The sequence below is a fragment of the Acanthaster planci genome, linkage group LG14, assembly GCF_054643075.1.
Source record: "Acanthaster planci isolate LZ-2023a linkage group LG14, COTS_SCS, whole genome shotgun sequence".
NCBI classification, from domain to species: domain Eukaryota; kingdom Metazoa; phylum Echinodermata; class Asteroidea; order Valvatida; family Acanthasteridae; genus Acanthaster; species Acanthaster planci.
In genome coordinates this window covers 11,652,612-11,678,692 of record NC_141790.1, presented here as the reverse complement: position 1 = coordinate 11,678,692, position 26,081 = coordinate 11,652,612, and the positions used below count along the sequence as shown (strand labels likewise).

At 43.2% G+C, this 26,081-nt stretch overlaps 3 protein-coding genes across 8 annotated transcripts; 1 reads left to right on the top strand and 2 right to left on the bottom strand.

Moving 5' to 3' along the window:
- Positions 1-1,806: 1,806 nt before the first annotated feature.
- Positions 1,807-7,653, bottom strand: zrsr2 (zinc finger CCCH-type, RNA binding motif and serine/arginine rich 2). The gene is made up of 10 exons (XM_022243019.2): positions 7,586-7,653; positions 6,279-6,461; positions 5,901-6,009; positions 5,317-5,394; positions 4,618-4,656; positions 4,171-4,277; positions 3,764-3,977; positions 3,464-3,629; positions 2,253-3,375; positions 1,807-1,996 (listed from the first exon to the last, which is right to left on the bottom strand). Exons 1-10 carry the CDS (start codon positions 7,630-7,632, stop codon positions 1,885-1,887), a joined length of 2,178 nt encoding a protein of 725 aa, XP_022098711.2. The 5' UTR covers positions 7,633-7,653; the 3' UTR covers positions 1,807-1,884.
- A 205-nt stretch (positions 7,654-7,858) lies between these two features.
- LOC110983624 (uncharacterized) lies at positions 7,859-20,416 on the top strand. 6 transcript variants are annotated; one of them, XM_022243025.2, is made up of 21 exons: positions 7,859-8,016; positions 9,142-9,994; positions 10,179-10,284; positions 10,504-10,624; positions 10,920-11,100; positions 11,352-11,468; positions 11,740-11,856; positions 12,176-12,274; positions 12,966-13,121; positions 13,285-13,377; positions 13,492-13,593; positions 13,873-14,165; positions 14,312-14,377; positions 14,606-14,693; positions 15,085-15,247; positions 15,606-16,445; positions 16,544-16,616; positions 16,812-16,884; positions 17,114-17,210; positions 17,581-17,825; positions 18,317-20,416. In XM_022243025.2, exons 2-21 carry the CDS (start codon positions 9,146-9,148, stop codon positions 18,443-18,445), a joined length of 4,008 nt encoding a protein of 1,335 aa, XP_022098717.2. In that variant the 5' UTR covers positions 7,859-8,016; positions 9,142-9,145; the 3' UTR covers positions 18,446-20,416. The 6 variants fall into 6 exon arrangements, with proteins under 6 accessions (XP_022098717.2, XP_022098716.2, XP_022098715.2 ...); XM_022243024.2 differs by having other exon boundaries at positions 17,578-17,825; positions 18,314-20,416; XM_022243023.2 differs by having other exon boundaries at positions 15,082-15,247; positions 18,314-20,416.
- A 103-nt stretch (positions 20,417-20,519) lies between these two features.
- On the bottom strand, positions 20,520-26,038 carry LOC110983602 (galanin receptor 2a-like). The gene has a single exon (XM_087146071.1). It carries the CDS (start codon positions 21,622-21,624, stop codon positions 20,845-20,847), a length of 780 nt encoding a protein of 259 aa, XP_087002197.1. The 5' UTR covers positions 21,625-26,038; the 3' UTR covers positions 20,520-20,844.
- Between the last annotated feature and the right edge of the window lie 43 nt (positions 26,039-26,081).

The following is a 26,081-nucleotide window of genomic DNA, read 5'->3' as shown; positions in this document are numbered from 1 at the left end:
ATCCATTTGATTACTGCATTGAGGAGTCGCTGTGCAAGTGAGTGGGCGGACTATCCCATGAGGGATAGTCCCCAATGCATGTACAGTGTATATGCCCACTTTTTTTAGGGAGGGATGAATCATCCCCATCTTAATGGTGAGCAAAAAATTGAAAGCAAAATCGTGAAGAATTTGTCTGATTCCCAGTGACTAAAATGAATTTAATGTCACTCAAAAAGGGCCCAGAAAACAATTCTGAAAAGCCATAAATATGTCATTCTGAATACATATTAAAGATGTGCTTCAATATCATGGACATCGACCTATATATATTGTATGATGTCTACCGCTCCCCGCACTTCAAAGTTTCATGGCTGGGCAGGTCATCCCCCCAATCAATTTCCGACACTAATGCGCCACAAATGGCAGTTACGCACCGTGCCCCAAAATATTAAAACTTTAGTTCGTAGGGTCGCCTTAATTTAAAAAGGAGGATTATCCAAATAAGCTGAACCTGAAACATTTTAGTGTCAATTTATATCTGTTTTATATAAAAGGACCTTGTAACTGGTCTTGTGCCTGGTCTTGTGGTGGTCTCGACTACAACACTGATTAAAAAAGAGCCAATTTTGTGCGGTGTGTCGTATCGATAGGGGAGCTCGAGTTTTTCAAAGGTAAAAGGTTAAATGCCATCCAACCAATATGCAGTACATGTATTCCTTTTTGTTGATAAGTACAAGACCAAAATAAAGAACAGAATGATTAAAAGGCAAAGTGCATGCACATGTACTGAAAACATGAAAAAAAGAATCATTTCTTCGCTGTAGACAGTTGCATTGGATACAGTACCGGTGAGTTTCCTTTCCAGGGTCACTGCTGAAAGCCATGTTGGAAATAGAGTACATGTACCTAGTGGGGACAAAGTTGCCCCAGATGGCCCAATTGTGATCAGGATGGTTTCAACCAAGGCTGGCCAGGTGGATCATTTGAAAACATACCTGTATGGCCAACATGCAGATAATTCCTTGCGAAACAAAACGCTACTCAATACAAAAATTATGCAGGTCATCGTGTTCGTTCACTCCTGGACATTAATGCAACGAGCCCGTTTCGTGAAGCAGTTCAGTGAATTTAATGCGATTTTCAGATGGCTTAACCGAAACGCAGTACGGAACATGGTACACAGCCTAAACATTTGGGGGAATATTTCAATTTGTACCCGTAACTGGTGGAGACACACAAATGTAACTGCTCCTTTATTTAAAACCTTTACACTGAACAAAAGCCGACGATGAATATCGAGCTGAGCATATCTCTCTGAATTCCGAACTGTGGCAACTGAGACTACTTTTACATTAATCGTAGATGGACGATCAATTTATCATGAAGCTGTTTCATTCTTGTTTCGTTGATTTTTGGTGTTTTTTTCGGTTTTTGGTTTTTTTTGTATATTTCAGCCGCAAACCATTTGTTTTTGACTGGATTGTATGTCTCTGTGAATGATCCTGTGTATGAATATGTACACTTAGCCTGCCATTCACGGCAAGTCTGGATATATTTGCATTAAAGAACAAACTAGCTGCCACTTGCCCGTGTTATCCCTTTTTCCTTCACCTCCTTCAGTGTCGTTCAATCAACTGTGCACCGTGGATCTTGAAAGCCTTGTACCAATTCAACTGTTTATGTCTGCATCTTAAGAAAATTGATACCAAGAGTTCTTGGGAGCATACAATATACATATAAAAAGACTGTATCCCACTTTTAAAACAGCTCATATTTTCATGAATATTGAATCACAAAGAAACAAACACAAATCCACAAAGCAAACATAATTTAGGTAGCCTTATTAGGATAATTTCCATGTTCTTTTGCTGTAATTTAATTGGCTACTATCTAGGTCAAGGGTTAAACATCTGAAGGTGGTGACAATCTCCTGCGTCTCTTGTGATGTTTCTTGTGACTGTGTTTGTGTTTCCTTTTATGGCCATGACGGGGATGCTTTTCTTTGCTTGGTGATCTGTGCGACAAAGAAACATGATTTAAGTATTACACAGAGATAAGAAGAATGCCTCGTCTTCTAAATGTCTCATACAAGTTGGAACCTGGCCGATATGGAGCCTAAGTGTCTCCTACACTCACTTTTTTACATCGGAAAATACTGATCAGCTTTTCCATCCCTGGAAGCAAATGTTCCAGGTTTCGTGCTAAGCCTCAATCTTACTTTCCACTCAAAAGCCCGGAAAGGCAAAATACAAGTATGCTGAAAATATTACCTTGAACTGCTCATATCCAGTGATTTAGACAAATCCTCTGAGTTTCCTTCGGAATCTTCCCCCGTTGACCCCCCTTCGGAGCAGAATAGTCCAGCTCTACTACCTTTCTCTGGCAGGTCAGACTGGCCTGTGTCTTCAGCTGCCTTAAAATCACTTCCAGGGATTTTAGATAAATCTTGCTTCATTTCATCAGCTGACATTTCTCCATCTTCTTCCAATCTATCAGCTGTTTCAGACTTGACAAGGGGTCTATCAGTGAACGTTTTCAACACTTTGCTATAATGATCACCATTTGTTGAACTCTGCTGCTGATACTCCACCTTCGATATTCGAAGTTCGCCATCAGTGTTTACTTCGTGGTTCAGGGTCTCTCCAGGGCTAAGTTCAAGGTGCTGAATCCTGGATTTATCCTGGACTGGTTTACATTTCTTCTCAGGGCATTCGGTCCTGGCATGGTTAATATCATCACTGTCAGATGATGATTGTTTATCATCGTTTGGATTGTTATGACTTCTCTGATTCTTGGACATGCCCTGACTTTTGGGGGGACTGACACTTCGGGACCTGGACTTTCTAGGATGATTAGGGCTTCTTGATTCTCTGTGTCTTGATTGATTCCTGGAGCTGTGCTTTGATGATTGATCCTGGCTTCTCATTCCAGTGCTTTCAGGACTTCTTGGTGAGCCTTGTCTGGACTTACTACCACTTCTTGACCTATGTCTTCTGGATGACTGATAGGGACTTCTACTTGGAGATCTACTACGGGTTCGAGATCTTTTCTTCCTAGTTCTATCACGGTTCCTAGATCTGTGCCTTCTTGATGAAGAATATCGGAGTCTACGTTCTCTGCTTCTGCTACGTTCTTTTGACCTTTTCCTTCTGTGTCGGCTTCGACTACGGCTTCTACGTCGTTGGTCTCTATTTCTCTCTCTACTCTGACTTCTGTTACGATTCCTTGGACTCCTGTCACGATCGTATCTCCAGCCTCTCTGACTCTGCCCAACTCTGCCACTGAGTCCCTGGAAGTCTCTGTCAGCATCTGCAAACTCACGGTTCGGGTTCTGAAACACATGCAGAAAGTTGCAGTTCTTGCCACGTGGACATTTGTTCTGCTGAAACATGCCTAAAATTCAAAGAGAGGAAACACCTTGTGAATGGATTCTTTCTGTAAGTAAATATCTACTCAGCAGAAAGGCTGTGGATACACCTACCACATATAGCAGCCTTCCAGCTGTTAACTGGAGTGAAGACACATGACAGTTGTCTGCTAGCATAGAACCTGCCGTGGAAAGCTTCCCTTGCTTTGCTACTTTCTTCCTCGGTCTTGAACTGGACGTAAACATTACCTCGCAGATGAGGCTCCCAGTTGCAGCACACCTGGAAAGATAACAACTGCTTGGAATGCCACCTTTCCTTACACAACAACCCCAAATTCAGTACGTTTGGTCATTCTTAGAGGGAAGACCAAAATTTGGGGAATAATTTCTGCAAAGCTTTTGATCATGTTGTACCTTGAACTGAACTACCGTTCCAAAGTCCTTCAACTCTGGTAATACATCATCATAGAACTCCAAGAATCTCTCATAAGCATCTCCCTCATCATATTCCAAGCCCATGTCAGTGTCATACTCATCTCTGTGGCTCTGCTCGAGGGTGAAATCGGTGTACATGTGGGGGAAGAGGAGGGTGGCGCTGATTTCAGGTGGGATGTGGGTGCGGGAGCACCTGTTAATTTAAGCAAGAAATCAAAGAAATGCTAAGGTCCAGTGGGTAATCAGGTGCTGAATGATACTCAGGCAGATATAATGCAGAGCCAAGACTGGACAGAAAAGGATGTGAGACTTTCAATAAAACAAGTGAAGTAAGCAATGCCTCAGCTCAATTGAGCAAAAAATAGAAACAATTTGCTTTTGGATACCTATCCCCAAAGCGACAGCCTCCAGTTTTACGGAAGAAAGAGCAAGGTTCCTGCTTGACATGTTGTGGCTGGCGTGGTGCTTCTGGATTATGCGTCGGTCCATCTTCCTGAAGAATTAACACAAATTTAGGATCCACCGTTGGGAGCATTTTACAGAAGTAAAAATAAATACAACCATGACAGATTTTTATACTATTTCAAAACAGGAACTTTATGTGTTTTTGTTTTCTTGTATTGTACGAAACAGTTCACTTGAATTGTTACATCAGATGATAGAATACACATGGTGAATGGATACAATGCTCAACAATGACACATATGACCTAAGGTAGCAAGATACATGCAAGATAGATAGGTGACTATTTTTTACAGGTCTTAAAGAAACAAATGCAACAAAATGTCACAAGTTTATGTCATTAGAAGCGGCAAGAGAAAACACTTCCTCACCCTATCTGCTATTTCCTTGTCAAGTTGCTGCAGGACAGCCTAAGTAGAGACACAGGAGCAATGGCAAGTCAATGGTCTGAGAATCTGGTTAAGTTGGCTCTACATTTTTCAAGGCTGCAGGCACGGACATAATGTTCGTGTATTATGATACATTTATGGGCTTCTCACAGTCGAATGATTTCCACAATGTATGTTACTAAATCAAAACTTCCAACCTCCATGATACAACATGTCAGCTACAAGGACAGGCAATAAGCAATTAAGTTGGTAGTTTGGTAGTCAAGCACAAACACAGTCAGCAAACTTTATAGTAACTAAGCCTCACAAGAAAATGAAAAAATACACTTTCCAGCTCCAAGATAAATCTGTGTTAGGATCTCCACATCACAGCAAAATGCACTACAGAAATGACATACAAAAGATACATTCTCATGGCTTGAGCCTGCAAGAACACTTGACTGCTCGTGGCAACCAGCTGTAAACTGCGATGTATATACAGTTAAGGAAAACAGACTTTGCATTCATCACAACCATTTGTGTCACTCTTATCATGAATGTCACAGTATAAAGTACACAAGGAGGGTGAAAAGACAGAAATGAAATGGAAAAAAATTACAAATGAATCAATAAAAATTTTTAAATAGTGGATATATGTATCCTTTGTTCCAGCATCGCGAAGCATTGCATTTGCAGGGTCACCTCGAGTTCCCGCTCTTTTTTGCTTTGGCTTTGGTTCTCCTTCTCCTGTCTTGCCTCCCATTCCTCCTGGATGCGTCGCTATGGCAACAAGAAAAACAGAGTCTGATTTTGCATAATCTTATTTTCTGTTAAAAAATACACACACACTGACTCAGCTACATATTTGTTGGCTATATCTTTGACAAAACAGGGCTAGATCTACTCAGGTCACTGCATTAACTTAGATGTTTGTGGCAATGTGTGATTTGGATAAGTACACGCCATGGAGGAAGTATACACTCAACTGACAAATTTGTACATAGCTAACTAAGACGCTAATTGGGTATTGGTTCCGTTCATTCCTTTACAGTTGAACGGTTTTAATAGTGTTGTGCGTGTATATAAGGGTGTGTCTCGTAATAAAAGGTTGTTGAAGTTCTTGCACAGCCATTTTTACGTTTGTTCCGCTCTTTTGGTTGTTATTACTTGCTTCTACCTTATAACAATGTTTTAAGGACAGTGATGGTGTCATTTTAATAATGTACATGCACGGATATGAAATGTTTTTTTTCAAAGAAATTGAATTGTAGAACGGAGTCCATTACCTGCTCTTCTAATAGTTTCTGTTTTTGGGCCTCCTCTTTCTTCTTTCTTTGCTCAAATGCCTCCTGGGCGAGCCTCTCTCGTTCCAGCCAAGCTTCATGTGCAATTCTCCTGCAGCAAAGGAGGTACTAACACGATGACTTGTCTTCTACCAAACATACCGAGCTTACCTGTAGACCTACTTACATGTAATAATGTGGAAATCAAATGTTCTACAATGATAAACTGGATCAGATATTGGCTGTGCAGTTTTAAACCAACAAAAAAAGTTTTTGTATGCATGTACAGAGTACGTTCCTGATAGCAAGCTCACACTTTTAATTACCCTCATTTTGGTGTTTCTGTGAGGGAATATTTCTTGAATCTAACTGATCTCTAACCTTTCTTCCTCTTCCTTCCTCTCTTCTTCTCGTTCTATCTTAGTGAGTCTTGCCACCTCCTCTTCTGAAGGTTTTTCGTCAGGAGGTGCATTCTTTGCCTCTTGTTCAGCTTGGAATTTTGCAGCAGCCTGCCGTTGGCATCTCCGCTTCTCCTTCTTCAAAAAGGCTTTGTACTGTTTGTGACTGAAAGTAGGAATTTAAAGAAATCAGAATAAAAGCAACGCATTATAAAGAATAAAATTGAAAATGAAGCACTAGTACAAACTTCACGTACCTGACTACATTCCTTGGCACTATTAAATCATCAGTTACAAATGACTTTTGAATCAAAAATGTTATCACTTACAGTGCTTCTAACCTTTGGCAGTCTGGCATTACTGAACCAACTAATATTCAACCCTCTCCCTCGGTTGTTATCAACATGTTTGCCATGCAAGAGCACAAGGCAATGATGAGTGCATGGTTGAGCCAATTGTTGATTAATCACATTGCCATCCGCTTTGAATAATATCCACAAAAAGATTTCAAATGTTTTTAATTGAAATGTAAATTCTTTATATGGGGATTGTATATTAAGGAACCCCGTTCCTCTACATGTAAGAGAAGGGAGACTTACACGTTAGTTTTTGGATTCACCTTGGATGGTAGATGACTCATATGATGATACATGTGGTCAGGTTATAATACTATTAAATCACGCTCAAAAGTCAATAACATAACTGTCAGTGCCGTGACTGTAGTGCAGTGGCGTAGTGAAGGCATATTCTTTGGGGGTGTTTGCCAGGGTCAATTTGCCGCCGTGGATGTACGTCATTAATTCATGACGTCAATTTCAGTTTCATTTGCTAACTGACCCTTTATTTGCCGACTGAAAGGAATTATTGGGGGGTGCAACATCCCCCCTCCCGCTCGCTACGCCGCTGCTGTAGTGTAGGGCTGATTATGAAGAGGGCAGGGTCTTTAATTTCGAGGGGAAACTATTGGTTTGACACATTACACAAAGTGGATTCAAATCTGTATCGCTGTTTTGTATCAGTAAGAAAGACACATTTTCACACAATTTACAATTCAAAATTTCCGAAAAAATTAGGGTCAGCGAGCAATAAAAGAGAGAGCGTTGCCTTTGAACATGTTGAAAGTTTGGGTTTGGGGTGGACTGGCCAGTTTTACAAGATTAAAATACCAAAAGACCAGGGCCCCAAAATATACAGTCCCCCTTTATATCCACTTGGGGTATTCATGTCTGCATGTTATCGATAAATATTTTGAGAATGCCATACAATAAAGGGAATAAAACTTCGGCCTACCTCAGCTTTTTTGGTGCATCGCATGGCCGGGGACGTTCAGGATCCATGTTTGAAATGGCGCCCCCAATGTTGACAGCTTGTTTAGAGTTTGCCCTTCATAACCTTGCGCCGCTATATAAAGTAGTTACAAAATGCCACCCCCCCGGGAAAAATGGTTTGGGTAGTATTTATTTGCTTTTAGCAGTATTGATCGCTGTGTTGTGTTTTTATACATCACAGCTTTTTGATGATAGTATTTTGTAAATAGTCTGCAGGTGGATTCTTTTTCCTCGGCTCACCATTAGTGTGCGTAGGAATATACAAACGTGTGAGACGGTTCGATATTGTGCAGAGCCAAATTTAAATGCGATGTTTGTGTTTACAATGGACAAGCAAAAGTCAACCGCAAAATAACGTATTTTGTTATAACGTGAGTTAACAAAGAACTGCTTGTGAGTATTCTTTTTTGTTGCATTTAAATAAGGAAATGAATTAGATGTGGAGTTTTGTGTGGGATTTTAAAAGATATAAACGAGGAAAAGTTATAGTGAATAATTTTGCACGTGCGTAATCACCTTACCCAATTGCGTTATTACTGGCAGAGACCCCCCGGCTTTATATTGGAAGCGATCGATCTGCATGATCACTCTACACAACTGGTCTCCAGGCCAACTTTTCTTTTTTGACATAGCCTACATGTAGGCCTAATGATGTACTGTAGCCTGTACTGTAGGCCTATTTGAAACTAGCCCCACTAGTGTGGCACGGACTGAGTGAGAGTCCGTGCCACACTAGTGGGGCTAATTTGAAACTAGCAGTGCACCTGGAAGCTAGCCTAAAATCGATGTACATGTATGATGTACTGATGTAGGGCCTACGTAGACCTACAGTACATGTAGTTTTCACAAAGAATAAGGCTGTTCATGAGATTCACCAGTCACTCAAACTAGAGGAAGTGATTGTTCCAGGTTACACAGGCCTGTGTATACACTGTACCGCCTTACAGCCATACATGACTGGGAAAGAGTTCCATAGGCCTGCGCACGCCTGTATTTCATGTATTAGGCCTATACGGATGCCAGTAAATAAGGCTACAGTATTAGCCAGATCAGAAAGCAAAAACCTGCTTAGAAAAGTTCAATTTAGGAGGGAAAATACTGAGTCATTTACACTTAGAATTTTTCAGACCTATCTCAAAGGATTTATGCAATCGGTATCAACACTTGTCAAGTGGTGTCTGCATATAGAACTCTTATGGAACCCATGACTGGACATGATGAACACGGTGAAAGCAACATTAAACTACTTGCATGACAGCTGATTCAACAACTGTTGCAAATATTTTTGGAGGGTTCTGATGGTTATTGCAATTTTTGCAAAAGGGGCCAACCCCAAGCAATCATTATCAGCTGTCAAAAATCACACGTGTATGCGCTTGTTTTAATCTTGACAGCATGCTTGGCAAGTCGTGTGTTCAGACGTTAAGTTTTATCAAGAATGTTAATACCTACAGACTGTATCATGCATCAGGCTCCACGCACTTTATTGAAATCGTCACGGGTACTTGTCTTTTACAGATCAATGGCTTCTATAGCAGACACCGACAGTTTGAGTGGCATTGAACCTTTGGACAGTACAGCCACATCCCCTCTTCTCAGGGCTCCCCCAATCTCCGCCCATCCTGACAACCTCTCCCCAGCCAGCCAGCTGTCCAGTCTCAGAACTTCTTTGGTCCAGTCTAGTACCCTTCTCAAGGGCAGTGATGAGAAACCAGGAAAAGGTTTGGATTTGGAGGACAGTCCTGAATTCAGACTCAGCAATGTGTCAACATTGACTCAATCTTCCCTGGAGAAGCACAATCTCTCCCATCATTATTCCGATATGGATGGCAAGAAAGAAACACAGGTTAAAGGACAGTCTTCCCTGCCAAGCACCCCTTATTCCTCCAAACAGCAGGACTGGAAGCAACCACAGAGGCTTCTCGCAACGGCAGATTACAAACACCAGTCTCATTCCCAGACACATCCGAAGTCCTGTCCAAGCCAAGACATGTCCACACACCAGCACCAGACTGCGTCAGCAAACAGACAGTTGTTCAACAGCCAACCAGCAAAGACGGCTTCAACAGCCAAGAACAAACGAGCTGGTTCCAGAAAGGAGCCACGTCCTCTAAATACTTTGTTGCAAAGTTCAGAGATGTATGACAAAGGCCAACATGATGGGAGTGCCCATAAGCCGGAGGATTGTTCCACAGTACAGGCCAAGTCTCTCAATTCAAGCCTGTTACAAAGCTATCACAGCAGTGACGTAAAACAAGCCACATTGTCAATGAACTACCGTCAATCGAGTCAGAGGATTGACAGGAGTAACACAAACTCTCGTGATAAAACTCGTCAGAGTCATAGTCATGATTTGCTCCCAAAACCAAGGGTAAGAAAAGTTTTAAGATTAAACTTTCTGATCGTCAATGATGATACCTGTGTGTGTGTGGTACATGTATGTTATTAATAATGGCTAGCAGTAAAAGAGGCATGATTACAGAGGGGTTGCATGGATTTGGGTTTTTTTAGATTTGGTCATTTGCTTTCATGATCTTTGATTTCTTTGACCACAGATTACCACAAGTGCTGAGAAAAATTACCCAGAAATTCAGGAAATGGAAAAAGTGAGGCGGAGCTTGTATCACATGGTTCACAGCTCAGTGAGTCGTCCAACACTCGGTGAGAACATGTCACGTGTTTACATGCCGGTGCTTGAAGGAATCGACTTAAGAGGACTTGATACTTGTATGACTGTGATTTTGTTTTGTCGTGAAATGTAAATAACTTGAAAGTTAAAAGGCATTGTGACTTTCTCAGGGCACTTCTTGTTGGTGATTGAGCCCATCACAAATGCTTCTGATTTCACTGCCATTTCATCCTACACGTATTCTTGTTCAGACCGAGACAGCCTCGAATCCAAGCAGAGTGTTGGAGAATTGCTGGCAGCCAACCACAGCGGAGCAGAGAGTGACTTCCCAAGGGAATCATTTGAAAGTGCTAGGACCGAATCTTTACTGGGGTAAATTTTGCCAAAAGAAGAGAAAGCGATAGTTGAGTGAGTTTAACGTCCACTGCAGAGAAGGAAGAACTGTGAGGAAAGGTTTTTTATCAAGTCTGCCTTTCTCAAATCCTTTGAAATACACAAGAAGGTTTGTAGGCACTTTGTAGGATCTAGGATGGTACCTCCAGGTCAGTTTTACTGTACTTGGGACCTTACGTCCCCTCAAAGTTGCAAGTACAAGGAATTTGTTGGATTGTGGAAGACGCAGGAAGGACCTGGGGTCAAGACTTGTCTTGTTTTCTCCCATGCTCAGTCCGCATGCTTACCAAGACGTCTCACCACTGACCATGGACAGCGGTTTAGGGCTATCCTCCTTGCGGAATCTGAGCAACATTCACGTCCCGCCACCACACGTTTCATCGAGGGATGGCACGCTGTTTACCGAGAATCAGATGCTGAAGGATAGCCTGGAGAAGGAACGGTACAGGCGGAAGGTGAGGCCGCATCCAGACATGTTAGATCTACATGTATTTCAAAGGGCAAGTTCAACCAACCACCATTCGTCGACTACCACTTGATTTGCTGCATGCCATGCCTAAAATATATTTTATGCACAGGTTACCGCGGATCAGTTATTAGCAAATAGTCATTGTTCAAATTGGCAGGTATTTGTACGCTCTTTGCCTATCATTTCTTTATCCCACTCCTGGAGCATCCTTTTTCAAACCCATCTTTCCTTCGACAGCACTGTGAGAAGGAGATTGGTGACCTACAAGCCCAGCTGCTAGAGACTCAACAACAGCTGGCGATAGAAGTCTCCACCAATCGTAAGAAGGACGCAATGATTGAACAGCTTGATAAGGTATAGCACTCCCTGGAGTCTCCTGTTACCTTCTTTTCCTGTTGGTATACCCTTGCCATTCGGTAACTCTCCTCTTTTGAAAAATCCAAAGCCTCATCCGCAGCAAAAAAACCTCTCCGTGTCTTCAAGGAGGGTGTGAAAGCAAGTGACAAATTTTCTTCTCAATTGAAGCAACATCTGGGACTCTTGTTCTTTGCAGTTTGAAATATTGCCATAAAGTCAGTTTTAGTTACATAGAACTAATTCACCGTTACCATGTACCTGAACCCAGACACTGGCCAGGATCGTGGATGGTTGGAGGAAACAGGAACAGGAGAAAGATGAAGCTCTGGAAACACTGACAAATGAAAAAGAGGAAATGTTGCAGGAGATTGATCAGCTCAGGAAGGTATGTCATGGCTGGAAAGTTGGAGATACCTTTCCAAGACTTCTTACTTGTGTTTGTTAAGAAGCTTGAGACTCATAAACCAAAATTCAACCCAGCATTAAAATTTGTATAGTGTTTGAGCTTAGTTATGGTTCTGAGGAAGTGGATCTGAACTTTTATGGCCAAATTTTCTTACAGCAGGTCTAAATGTTTTCCTGAAATTTATGTTGGTTATGGTTTGTGGTGGTGGTCTTTCTGATGTCTGATTTTTTTTTCCTCTGGGACCTAAATGAAGCATGAACATTAACAGTGAGCATGCATTATGTTAACTTCACCGCAGGCTCTGGATGAATGCCAGAAGGAGTTAGAACAGGCCAAGGAAAAGCTAAGCAGCGAACTGCAGCAAGCACTGCAGTTGCAGCGAGACACCGTGTCTCAAGTAAGCATGTTGCTGGGAACGCTGTTGAAATTATCTGCAAAGCCTAAAAGAGGCAGGAGATCACCAATTGTGAATGAGGATTTATGAATACCTTGGATAATCTCCCTATTCAACAACGTGCAACTTGACCGCGTAGTAACATTTGATAATGTCCACTGTGTAAATCACGTGCTGGCACCTGGATATGAGACAGTTTAATCGATTCTGATTGGTCAAGAATCTGTTTACACGCTACTCGCCGTGCACGCTCCAAGTCTATATAAGGAGATTCTTGAGGACAATTTACGCAAGGAATATACCATAAAATGGACAGGGGTCTTTGGGAACATGGAAGTAAAATTCTAGAATACAATCATTGGAAATCCATCATATGTTCACTTCTTTTGACTCTCTGACTATAAAAAGTATTTATGAATGGGAATAAATGTGTGTTTGGCGTTAGTTTAAGACCGGCTCAGGAGACTGAATGCTGATAATACCCTTGCCTCCAGCTCAAGCGTTAGTCCCATCCATTGTCCCGAGCCAGTCTTAAACACACGTTTAAGACCAGCCAAGCACATATTTATTAAATTGTTATCCCCTAAATTGTCAGAAGCTTATGCAAAATGAATTCCCAAATAATGATGTTTGTCTCAGGATTTGAATTCCGCCTGTAAATGTTTGAGGTAGTTCATTGTGTGTATCCTCACAGTTGGTCTCGCTTCAAGAAGACCATTCGAAGCTTAAAGACCAACTAGTCTCCGAGCGGAAGCTGACAGCACAGGCCCAGCATCAGAGGGACAACGCCATTGAGGAGTGTCACCGCTTGGAGAAGCAAGTCAAGCAGGTGCAGCACATGCTAGCAGAGGTGAGGTAACTTTGGAATAGCTGAATGATTATGGATGTTACTCTTAAAATCTCCTTGTACAACATGGAGTTTACAGAGTGGAATCCCTCACAGCTTACGAGAAATTTATCAAGGGTTTGTTTTTGTCCCTGTGTTTGGTTCTTTTGTTTGTTTTGCGGGCCAGGAGAGACAGCAGAGCCAGTCAGCAAGGAAAGACTTTCAGGCGAGGATTGAGCACTTTGAGAAGGAACACCAGCAACTGTTGGAAAGACAAAAGGTAAAGCATATCTGTCAGCATTGACCTCCCTTTGTGGCCTGTCATTTGCAAGGCATTTCTGTGCAAATTCTGTGAGCTGCTCATTAACGTATGGCAGATTTCTTACTTTTTCAGGCTAAAATTGCTGAAGACAAAAGGAACTCTGAACTGTTGTCTGCCACACAACAAGAACTGACTAAGCTAAAGGCTGAATTTGATGATGCTGTAAAAGATAAAGTGAGTATACTTACTCTGAAGTTGGACTTGTCTTGGTCGTAATTCTTGTTTATTTTAGGCTTTGTTTTGCTTTATCCATAAAGCTTTCACATGCTTAATAATTCAAAACTGACTTCCTCTGTGTCATCTGTGTAAAGTGTGTTCATTCTGGCTTGGGAGCCATTTTGTAGAATTCTCTGTAGTTTACAAAATAAAGATTCAGATATTATTTAAAGAAGGCCCTGTTCCGGTTTAGCAGGTGTTTGATCTTGAAAACTTAGTTGTTTTTGGTTTTATCAGGAAAACATCCATCTGGAGCTGCACCTTCAGCAGGCCCAAGCGGAATCCGCCCAGCAGAAGCTGGAAGCCGAATGGCAGGAGAAGCTGGAGAGGCTCGTGGATGATCGGCTGCGAGAGCTTCAGTTACAGAGCAGCAAGACGGAAGCCGAGCTACGGGAAGCTCACCGTAAGCAGCTCAGTGAGCTTCACAACCGGCATCAGAACCAGCTACTGTCGCAGAGGTCCACGCATACCCAGGACCTGGCCCAGAGAGACAAGAAGATAGAAGATCTCTCTCAACAGTATAAGACAAGGTCAGTAAGATAAGACAAGATTGCAGTGCACTGGATCATAGGTTTAGAAGGGACATGTTTTGTATGAACATTAAACACGTAAATCTTGGAGCTTCTCAAGATGAGTCACTCAATTAAGTCTCAAAAGTGTCACCTTATTCCCTCAGATTGGAGCAGCATCATCAGGATATGGCACAGATGACTCAACGTCTTAAGAAGGCTCAGCAACAGAGGTTGGTAGTTCCCAATATGTTTCCATATACTCTGCCTTAGGTGCAGATTCTTTGCTTCCTGTTCTACGACTCAGTCTTCATGTTCGCGTTTGGACCTTGTAATGTCACATGTGTCTGTGTTGTGTTTCTAATAGTTTCTTATCTGATTATTAGAGTTTTCAGTAATCCCAATATGAGTAATGGTCATTAGATTGATTTAGAGAGGTGAGTTGATTGTTCTCAATTCAGGTCGGTGCTGGTGCAAAGACTTCAAGGTGTCCAGGTCTATTGCTCTGATGTCCTGTCACAGGTGGCCAGTGCTTCACCGCTTATTAAGGTGATTAACTCTAACCCTTTAGGGACCATTGAAATCATACGTATGCTTGTTGGATTCTGAATGGTTAGGGTTAACAGACTCTCTTAACAGGAATGACAAGATTTGTATGGGTGAATCCAACACGAGGGCATAGGGAGCACTATGTTATAGACATTAACTTTCTACATTTCCAAAAAGTAAAAGTAATTTGAAATGAAATTTAGAGTATTCCCAGAGGTGATGGATTAAATGGTGAATACTTTTCTGATAAAACCGTCTGGTGGTAGTCAAGGCAAACTGACTGAAGGAGACTTTTTTCACTACTCTAATGCTGTTACCTAGAGTAGTGGTAACTTTGATATGTACATGTAAGTCTGTTTTTAATGAAACCTTTGCTCACATCTTCTAGCAGGAGCTAAGGTCAGGAATGGAAACAGTGAGGGAAACAAGTCACACTTCCGAGACAGAGAGGACGCAGGGCGCCAGACTACAAGACAGCCCCATCACCATATCTGTGTCACCACCCCGCAGGGGAGTTGGTGTTGGGGCCGGCAATCTGGATGATAGTAAACAAGGTACAAATCAGCTGACCCCAAATCTTTGTCATTCTCATCCTGTAGATATTTCCATTGCAAAGCTCTTTTGACCTTTCCAAAGTTCAAGTAGAATTCATCAAGTCACTGATTACTACTACTGATGGTTTCATATAATAGTTACAGTTAAAGTGATAAGAGGGGCCTTCAAAACAATAAGACTCCTGTACGAAATGATTGTGAACGAATTTGTCGTAATGTCACAAATTGAAGCTGATGGTGTCACTGCATGTCATATTGCTTTCAATTCGAAATAAGCATAGCAGTCAGACACTGACTGGCACTCACACTACAGGGCGTTACCTCAAGTCCGGATTTTGGCTTTTTGGCTTCACTGCAGAGCACGAGGATGGAGATGGCCAAGAAGATGATGCCTTTCTTCTCCCACATCTTTCCCTAGCAACCTCTGTTGCCTCCCAAAGCTTTCCCTCCACGAATGCTTTCAGCTTCATCACCGACACCTCCTTCAGGCCCAACCCCATTGATGCCGAGCCATTCGGCCAGTCTGAATATTTTAACATACCCACTGTCCAAGACACGACAGATAAGGAATTTTCTTGTATGGATCAAGGAAGATTGCCGAACAGTGAAGGACAAATCAGAAATGATGGAGATACTTCCGAGGTACTAAACAGGATAGAACAGACTACAAAGGGCACATTGCATGGAAAGCCTCAACAAACTCAAGAGTTTCAGTCCAGATCTGCTCCTAAACCTGACTCAGGGTCAACATCATTTCTTGAGCCTTGGAGGAAACCAAATGGCATCCAAGACCCCAGTGCCCAAATCCTACTGAACCGTCCTGAATATCCATCAAGCATCATACTGGGGAAGCAACACCCCAACCAGGACTTGCAGGTTTCCAGTTCCAGAACCGATGCAACACCTACCAAGGAACCATCTCAGAGGAAAGGGCTTTACTTTTCCTCGGGGGAACTTATCCCGAGCCAGGACCTGATCTCTGATGGCCTGCGGCTGCTGGAAATTTCCCCTCCATCAGGTCACAGCTCCCCGCTGCGAGATCCTCCTGGAGATCAAGCCGGGATGACTCTTGAGGAGAAACTTCGAGCAACAAGGAGAGGTTGGGCTGGCCTTGGGGAGGGGACGAGGCAAGACAGACAGGACGACTTCAAAGAATTTGGGGAGATTGAGCCATCATTTGATGATACAAAAACCACAAGTATGTGCATTTCAATTACCCAGTCAATCAATGCTAATCCAGCTAATGATATCACAAGATGCGAGATCTTTTTAAAATGGTTCCTTCAATTTTGTCAGATTCTGTGGCAACTTATCCCAGCGAAGACGAAACAGTCAGCGAACTGGAGTCGGGTCCAATCCATCCGGAGAGGTATACACCTGTTTTATTCATGGACCAAATCATCTCCAATAGCTTCCTCATCTATTCCCAGTCTCAGCTTTTCCTTTTTCCTGATTTGGTCTTTGTTTTTTTAAGGATCTGGTGTGTCTTATCCTTCTGCAGTTCCTTACAGGTGCTTATCCACTCACAGTTTGATGATCTTTTGTTCTCTTGTTTGACTGACAGCACCAACATCGTATCAGCAAAACTTGCCGAGCACAAGCAGAGACAGTTAGCACTCCAGCAGTACATACAGATGGTGAGATTCAACTTATAAATAAATCAGACACCTCCCACACACACACACATACCACAAGTGTAATTGAGCCCTGTAAGAAAGGCTCGATATGAACAGAGTACATGTAATGTGAAACTGGGAAGTTAAAAGTTTCAGAGACTTCCCAAGGAGACTCCTGAACGAACCTCAGATTCTTCAAGACCCTTAGTTGCTTCTTACAGAGGACATAATGGAATCTTGTGCTTCACAGCTCTTGCAGCAACCCCCTGGAACAATGCCAGTGGAGGCAACATCTCGTGGAACAGCTTTAACCAAGGAGACAGTCAGCATCACCACTCAGAAACAAGGTATGTGTGGGGAACATCTGACTATCAGGAGGTGAACTACTTCAAAAATGACCCTGTGAGTGAAGCTTTTAAATTAGTAATGTCCATTGGCAGGTGAGCCTTTGTTAGATGCAGCAGCCTGGAGCAGAAGCTGATTTGGTACCATGGCAGATGTCTGCCCTTTCTTGCAACGTGGTTTAAAGGAGTCTAAATGGTCCCTTACTGACTGTGTGTCCTCATAAACAGTATCATCATTTGCAGTTAACCAGACTGTGTGTTTCATACAGCCACTGAGCTCACATGGAAAAAGCGTGTAACTATTTGGCGTGGTCTTCATTCAGTGCTTCAGGGCGCATCATCCATATGCTCTTCATTTGATGTGTTGTAGCAGGCATGACCACTTGGCAAGAGCTGGCTCCCCAGAACCACAAACAAGGGTCAGCCAGCACCAGAAACCCCCAGTTATTACAGCCCGTAACAAACCGGGTGGCTCATTCCCGCGGGAGTACCCAGCCAAGCCAGACACAGCCAGATCAGAGGTCTAAAGCGAGAGGCATTGGTGGTTGTGTTACCCCGAGGCAGGCTGTCGACAAGCCAGCAAACACTGGAAAGACCAAAGGACCCATTGCTGCTCAGGTAAGGCTTGCTTTTTCATCGAACCACTCCCAAAGTTTCTTGGTCCACCGAGAATATTAAAAGGTTACCTGCTGGACATCACCCTCTTAACCCTGAGGTGCCCTAAAAAGCATACCGAAGTTGGGAGATCACAGACTTTTAGAGTCACCCCTAAAACACTTTCAACCAGAGTCTTCCCAGTTGTTAAATCTCCACCATGTGGGAACCCTGAGGCATAGTCTTTTGCACTTCAGAACATCCGAGGGTCATTTTTTTATTTGTGAGTGATCTGAACCTTCCTGAAATGATGAATATTCACAGGTTTCTGTGACTACATGCATAGCTATTTTTATACCTGTAAACTCTGCATAACAATTATTGGTACAAATGACTGCCTCCTATGGGTCTCGGCTTCAGATCCAAATAAGGAAAACCTTTTTTGTAGCTGGTGTCCCATATGTGAAGGGAAATGGTGATACATGTAGTTGGAAGTTCTTTCTTTATCCCAGCAGCCACAGAGCAGCAAAGCCGGGAGGCATGGGCCGAGGACAGCCCCTGTGTCGAAACCCAACCGGCAGGTCTTTGCAGCCACGACGACAGGTCACAAAAAGATCTTTCGGAAAGGAGCTCCAAGAAACTGAAATGTTGTAAAAAAATGTGCAGCGGGTCAATCAAACACCTGTAAACTTTCGGACCAGTGTCACTGAAATACCAGCTCCACGTTCTGGAGTTTGCAGTAGATCTTGAAATCAGGACTCATGCTGACAGAATGATTCTGAGACAAATTTGTATTGTCAATCTCCCTTCACAGTCGATGTCCTCTGTTTTGTACTTTTTGACGTGTCCTTCCCAAACACTCTGAGAACGAACCAGCACACGACTTTAAGTACTTCAGAATGGCTTACATGTTCTCATACCAAATGCCATGATCTTTGTTTGAAATTAAATTTCATGCTTAAGCTTCCAGGAGGGTGTTTTCAACCGTTTCAAATTGGAATGTGATTCCAGCCTAGGATTTGGACTAGTTTCAGGCCGACTTCATTGCTCATTGCTGCATTGTTTTCACAATACTTGTTGGCTGATCAACACACACACGTCTGCCACATCTACCTCAAAGGTTTTGTTTACTGAAACATACTCCGGCTAAGTCGGGACTCAAGAAATTATGATGACTTACGCGAATGCCGACTTGTGCTGTGAGTTGTCATTTTGCTGACTTTCGCGTACACATGTATCGCCTATGTACATTATGAATCACTTATAATTCAATGGCTTTGATTTACCCTGGTTTATTTCTGCCTCCATGGTCGATCCCAGCAAATTCGTTCTCGATTGTTATCCTCACGGGATGCAAATTTGATAATTGATCATGTGCCCCTAAGGACGAAGCATGGACGGCAAGCCACTTGCCTATCACATCACGACTCGACAGTGCAGTAGGTACATGTACATGATACAGTTACGGTACAGAAAACATACACTCATCCCCGCACGCATTGGAGTAAGTTCGTTCAATAAGGCGACCCCCAAGATGGACAGAGTGCATGCGTGTAGCACTAGCGGGGTTACTGGTATTGATGTACTCATGCTGGCTGATTATCAATCACGGTCTGTACTGCTAATATAGACCTTTTTCGTGTGATGTCACGATTGTGCTGGACCTATGATGTGTTGCAATGGTAATGAACGCATAGTGTTGCGATGGTAATCTACCTAAAGATAAATTAGTCAAGCATGCAGCGTTCGCACGTGCGCTTGTATGTGGTTGAAGCTGCCCATAGGTATACATGCGATCACCGTGGCCAAGGCGGTCCACACGTGGTGGTTTTGTTTACATTTAGTCACGTGGGTGAAAAAGGTGTATACAGACATTACGAAGTGACTAGTTACACGATGCCCACTTAGTCGGAGTTGTAGTTGGAACACTTTATTTGTGGTTATTTTTTAAGAATAAGCTCTTACATGAATTTCTGCTCTCATTGGCATTGCAGTAACTTTCTCCGGTTGCCTTTTGATATGCTCTCTACATCCATCCATGTAATGTTCACTAACATAAAGTTCATTTATATTTTAATATACATGTAATTATACAGCTTCTTTTGATTTCTTATAGTTTTAAATGAAATTGCTGTGGTTTTTAATATTTTGACGTGCACTGCCAGCGACGCCATTTTAGCTCGTGCACAGACCATAGACGCATGTTAAATGTAGTCTATTCTCACTTCGACAAGACTTCACCGAGTGCCTTTGCGTGAAATACGTTCGTAATAGATGTATACATGTAACATATATACCTCTACATGCACTTAGCTGTAGTCAGTAATTGTGCCACAAAACGTCGACAGAATTTCGGATTGTACACTCACAAGAGAATGTGGAAGAAGCTGCAATAAAGTTGATACATTTAGCACGAAAAGTGCAAATAACAGATAAGCCTGCGTCCTTTTAAGGATATCTAAGGTTAAGATCGCTGTAGTATGATGTAGTAGATTTGTAGTATGTATTTAACCCACATTCAAAGCACAGACATTGATGTTGAAAATTAATGTGCCGCAGCAGAAATCAGAGCGACGCAACTTAGTAATAAATGCCCCTAGATTGACATCAAAGAATGCTCTTGAGCAGGTCTCCCATTTTTTTTCTCCTTCTTCCCTCTTCTGTTTTTGTGACCGTTACTCTCCAATTGATCTGAACTCTTCAAATCACATGATCAACTGTGCAAATATAGACCCAAAGTTTCACCCATGTCTTGTGCGCTCTGTGTCAAACTGTAGATCCTACTTGTACCTGTATATCCCGAAATAAAAATTGCCAACTGCCAAAAGCATGGGTAATTAATAATCCAGCGCTACGTCAACGATATCTTGCAAAATGATTAATACATGTTCATTATTATGATATTCAATAATTTATTAGTCTACAATTTGATTACACCATTTCATTTGATAACTCTCGGACAAAAAGTGCACGGTATCTAAAGAATTTATTCCGTTCGTACATACTATCTCGGAAAGAGGTGGTCATGGAGAGCTCCAAGTCTTCAAGAGTTCTCCCTCATCTCCTGACTTTTAGCTCGCATCTTTTGGGACTTTAATGGCTGCAATCTGGATGAAATGGTAGATGCCAATTGTTGGTCGACTCTCAAGGGAAGGTTAGGCAAACACGGCTTGAATAAAACTCTCAAACTGTTCTGGAACTGTCTGTACTTGAAGGCGTAGATAATGGGATTAACACATGTATTCAGTTGGACCAACACCATGGACATGTTGTAGAAGACCCCTTGGAAATTCAACGGCAGCCCAAAGTTGAACACGAAAAACGCGATCTGATTGGGTGACCAGCAGATGGTGTACGTCACGAAAACGATGAAGAAGGTTTTCAGCGTGTTACGTCGAGCGCGAAGCAGGGAGCCGCTCATGCTATTGTCGCTTTGTTGGTTGCTTGATGATTCAGGGTTGACGATGGACGAGGATTTCTTCAACTGATGTATGATGTGGACGTAACAGAAAGACATGAAGATTAATGGGTTCAGATACTCAAAGAAGAATGCAGTAGTTCCCATTGCTATGCTAGCCTCCTTTGACAAATTACGAAATTTGCAAGTTTCATCCTCAATTGTGTAATAAAAGGCATTATGACTTTTGTACAATATGGCCACTGACCAAACTGTTAGCATAACTACGACTTGCTTCTTGCGGAAGTGAGTTAAGTACTTGAATGGGTACATTATGGCGACGTAGCGTTCGGCAGTCAAGACCACGAGATTTAGGGTCGAGGCAACGAAAACGTGGAAGTCGGGCTTCAGAGGAGTGAACGGCATTTGCTTTCCGTCCAAATGGACCGTGAGAAAATTGAGGTTAAAGTGCTGAAAGTTGAAGGGATTCTTGGCGTAGGATCCGTTGTAGGCAGCGTTGGATACCAGCCTACCACGGTGCGTTCTGGTAGCTGTCCGAGAAACACGTGATGTTGTGTTAGCGTCAGATTGCCCCTCGGCACAGGAACCATCTTACACAGGATCCTTTTGATGGGATATTTAGCAGTGGCCTTTTCCGCAAGGCCTTGGCATGTCCTAACATGACCGCTGAGCTGACTTTACCTTCCGAACGAACAATGAAGCATCTACAATTTTTATCTTGTTGCTGGGATTACCTCCAGATGCCATCAGACAGAAAGCATCACTGCTCCTGATGAACTTTAGTTTTAAATCTACACCGTTTATCAAGTGTTTATTTTGGAAAAATAGATCGCTGTGAATAGGGCCTAGCATGTCCACGATGCACCCCCCTTTCATGAACTTGCTCCTCTTTTTTAGGCCCGTGTTTGTTTCATCGTCTTCGGCTGTGCAGTTCACGTTGTCCATTTTCCCGGCCGTGTCTTTGACAAACATCTCCGCAGTCAATTGTGACATTTTTGCATTGTTATCGTAACTGAGGAGAGTTTCAATGATGGCTCGATAGGGGCAAGTAGGCGTTGAAGCGGAAATCAGACGTTCATTTAAAGTCACGTCCACCTGACTGAACAGAGACTGCAGCAGTAAATTGCAGGGGCCTACCTCAGCGTCATCAGCGGGATTACTTCCGTCAGCGTTGACTACTTTGGCCTTGACGTAACTTAGCTTTGTTTGAGACGGATCGATGTACTCTTCGCCAGAGCCCGGAACAAAAAAACTCAATAGGGCCGCCGTCTGATATGTTGGAGATGGGACGATACTCTGTGTGTGTCCCTTTTCGATGCTTGTCTGGGTGGGGGGCAACGTGAACAAATCCAATTCCGATTTGGCGCATTCGGCCGAGTGGACGTGCAAAAATGCCATGTTAGGGATTGGAAGTAAAATGGTACGGTTAAATGTCTAATCAAAGATATCTAGCGATCTTTTCGCTCGCTTGACGCCTGAGGATCTGACGCGTCTGCCTGAGTGCTTGCGTTTTATACGCATGCGGCGTGTACCCGTCACCCCCGTGGAGATGCCACGGACTGCGCGATTAGTAAGTTCACGTCCGGCACTCTTTAACCTCATTCTAGCTGCAGATTTTAAATCTTTTCCCTCAAGGGCGTCCGTTGCTATGCCGACACCGGTGCGGATGGCTTGACGGCCGAGCGCCTTTGCCCCCTGTTTCAACAACGACACGGCCGATTTCAGGAGGCCACCCAGGATTCCGCCAAGTCCAAATCCTCGCTGGTTATGAGGACCGTGGATTACCGGTAAGCCACTGCCGATCTGATGGGTGTAGTAGTCTTCATAATACTTGGAGTGCGGAACAAAGTGCTTTCCCATGGTAATGACTAACTCAAATACGAAGAGCGATGTTTTCTAAAGTGAGGCTTCACGATGACCCTCCCGCCTAAAAATGGCACGTGTGCTCCCGCGTCGTCCCTTATATCAATTTCTATAGTGTTCACTAACTTCTGTTTGAGCGGTACGTAATGAGGACTGACGTACGTCTTGGTAATCGTGTCCCCATACTCCCCTTCAACATGTACTGTGCGGAGCAGAGGTGCTCTGATGTCTCCCACGGTGTTGTACTCGATGATGTCAGTGTAGTCTCTTAATCTGTAAACGGGTGGTTTTCTAGCAATCCGTGCTCTCACTGTGAAAATCTCGTCAGTCCAGTTGGGTAAGTATTAACCTTTTCTGAAAGGCCTTGCCGCCACGCTTATGCGTATGGTGTCTCCCACATTAAATCGAAAGGGGGCGTGTTTTGGAGCACTGACAGTTGGGTACAAGGTTTTTCTGACTGCATCCGCATTGTAAACATTGACGGTGGCGGGTGCTCTTCCAACACTGCGGTAAAAAGACGTGTTGTACGTGGTCATCAGTTTGGGTAGAGCCGTCAGGTAGTGCTTCGTATTGTTGGCCGTAAAATATTTCCACATTTTAGTCTTGAGGGTTCGATTGAATCTCTCCACCACGCTGGCTTTGGTTTCGTTGTAAGTCGTGAAAAAGTGAATGCCCCTCGTTTTGAGGAAGGATTGAAACAGTCTGTTGGTAAACTCCGAACCCTTATCGGTCTGAAGTGTGCGGGGTGACCTGCCGTCGTTCAAGATGGTTTGAAAAGCATCAATTAGTGTCTTTCCCGTCTTGTTCTTTATCGGTTGCGCCCACGCAAATTTCGAAAAAATATCTATACACGTCAGCAAATACCTTTGACCGCCATTGTATTCGGACAACGCCGACAAGTCTACGAGGTCCGCTTGCCACTGATCATCGATTCCGTCGACCACTACTCTACTCCTCTTGAAATGTTTTCGAACGGGCTTGTGCAATGTGTACACGGGTTGCTGGCTTAGCCATTTTTGAATCTTTTTCCTCGTCACGTGGATGCTGTCTTTTAAGGCAGCACGGTAAACAGCCTCTACACCGCCGAATGCCGCGGGTCGTGATACACTTTTTTCAGGTATGTCTCTCCCATCTGTACTCTCGTGGTGTTCGATGATGAGTGTGCTGCGGCAACACAACAGTACACAACGCACCGTTTTTAATAGTTGGCGATTCTGCACTGTTGTCTTGGAGGACAACAATCCAAGATGAAGAGCAACTTAAAAATGAGCTCAGTTCAGAAGGTCACGGTGCTTAATATGGTGTCCATTTCATACGGGTAGTGGCAGGCCGTTCGGCTTTCTTCCCCTTCCCCTTCTTTTTACGCAGCTTTCCAAACTCGGACCTGCTGGGGGACGCATCTGGTAGATGCGAAGCTTCTGCAAATAAAGAGGACAGCCCCAAATCTTCATCTCTGTCGGGCGCAGTAGTGGCAAAGGGTTTTTTCTTCCACTCCTTCCTCAGGATCCAGATTGGGGAGTTCTGTTTCTGTTCTGAATGAAACGGATTCGATCTTACCCGTTTGTTTTTCAAGGCGAGGGGGGTGGTCCGATGATTTCGATTCCAGGGTTTGGTGGTAGAGTTTTAATTTTTCTTCTGCTCTTATATCTTGTCTCTCCAGATGACGTCTCATTTCAGAGTCAAGTCCGTGCACGACTCTAGTGATGGGGGTTTGTTCGAGTCGTCTAGCTGCTTGTAATCGGTTTAAGGTCTCGTGGGGAATCAAAACCATCTTCTTGGCGTGCTCCATATTTCTTATTTGAACAACATGCCACCCAGAGCGCCCAGTATCGGTGTAAGCAAAGCTCCAAGGAATTCCCCCTTCTGACCGAGAATTTTTTCTTTTTAGCACGCCGACCTTCTTGTCCGCTAGGTGTCTCATCAGCTCCTTGTACCTTCTAAGTTTTCTCGTTTCTTTCGGTGTGAGGGGAATGTTACCGTTTAAAATGTTAAGGGCACACTCGCACAAACAGGCAACGAGCTCCCCGTTGGCCCCTTGCACGATGGTCTGTCGTTGTTTCGGAGCGCACTGGGCCAGAATGCGCAGGAACAAAGCGTGGTTTCTCAGCCGCCTGGACATCTTCAAATGACTGCCGCGCACGTTGGATCTTCTTATTTAAGCCTTGGGCACATAGACAACGGTGTATTTGTTTGGAAAAATGTGAGTTTTTAATCTCATCTCCTCAGATCGACGTGTCCGGCTTTAAGTCCAGCATCAGGTAGCCGTAAGGTGACGATGTGGAGTCGCGGTAGGCTTCTATTAAAAACTTGGAGTTTCCAGGATATATCTGTTTGGCGAGATGAATGATTTGGGAGGCATCTCGAGGGTTTTTAAACAACACCATGTAATGGGAGTTCAGACTGATTGTCCTCATCTCTTTTCCTGGTAGAACAAATTTAGCAGAATGAAAACAACGGTTAAATTTCTGTGGTGGCTACCCTTTGTGAAAAGTTCGGTGACCTTCTTGTTGTTGCCGGATTCCGACATGAGATCATCTATCACAACCACGTTTCTCTGCGAACGGTCCAACGAGGAAAGAAGATCTTCCTGAAAACCTTCCACAAAATGTATGTAAGGGGCAACACTTGCCAGATGGTTATAAGCATCTTGATATTTGCCGTAACACCAAATCACGTGCTCGGGAAAAGGAACAATGACGGACGAGTTCCCGCTCGAAGCAAGTAATTCCTTAACAAATTGAGTCTTTCCGGGACCAGTCGGTCCTGCGACTACGCAAGTAACTGGATGTTTCAGAACCTCGTCCATCTGTTCAAGTGATTTAATCTAGGACATGACACGTATTAATAACTGATTCGTGATCATTTAAATGACGTAGCGTTAGCTAAAAAAGGGATGGTGCATTTTAATTAAAAACCATGCGTTCAAACCTGAGCACGGACTATGAACAGTACCACATCGACGGTTTCTGCCAACATTAATCATCAGTTTCCACGTTTTT

What these genes read in the sequence shown, in the direction of transcription:
- zrsr2 (XM_022243019.2), bottom strand. Translation starts at nt 7,632, where the DNA reads ATGGATCCTGAACGTCCCCGGCCATGCGATGCACCAAAAAAGCTGAG. An exon ending in GGCTGTCGCTTTGGGGATAG is followed by an intron (nt 3,978 to 4,170) that starts GTATCCAAAAGC and finishes TTAAATTAACAG; the next exon opens with GTGCTCCCGCACCCACATCC. An exon ending in GAACGGTAGTTCAGTTCAAG is followed by an intron (nt 3,630 to 3,763) that starts GTACAACATGAT and finishes TTATCTTTCCAG; the next exon opens with GTGTGCTGCAACTGGGAGCC.
- LOC110983624 (XM_022243020.2), top strand. Translation starts at nt 9,146, where the DNA reads ATGGCTTCTATAGCAGACACCGACAGTTTGAGTGGCATTGAACCTTTG. An exon ending in TCCAGCAGTACATACAGATG is followed by an intron (nt 16,885 to 17,113) that starts GTGAGATTCAAC and finishes TGTGCTTCACAG; the next exon opens with CTCTTGCAGCAACCCCCTGG. An exon ending in AAGGACCCATTGCTGCTCAG is followed by an intron (nt 17,826 to 18,313) that starts GTAAGGCTTGCT and finishes TCTTTATCCCAG; the next exon opens with CAGCCACAGAGCAGCAAAGC.
- LOC110983602 (XM_087146071.1), bottom strand. Translation starts at nt 21,624, where the DNA reads ATGCCGTTCACTCCTCTGAAGCCCGACTTCCACGTTTTCGTTGCCTCG.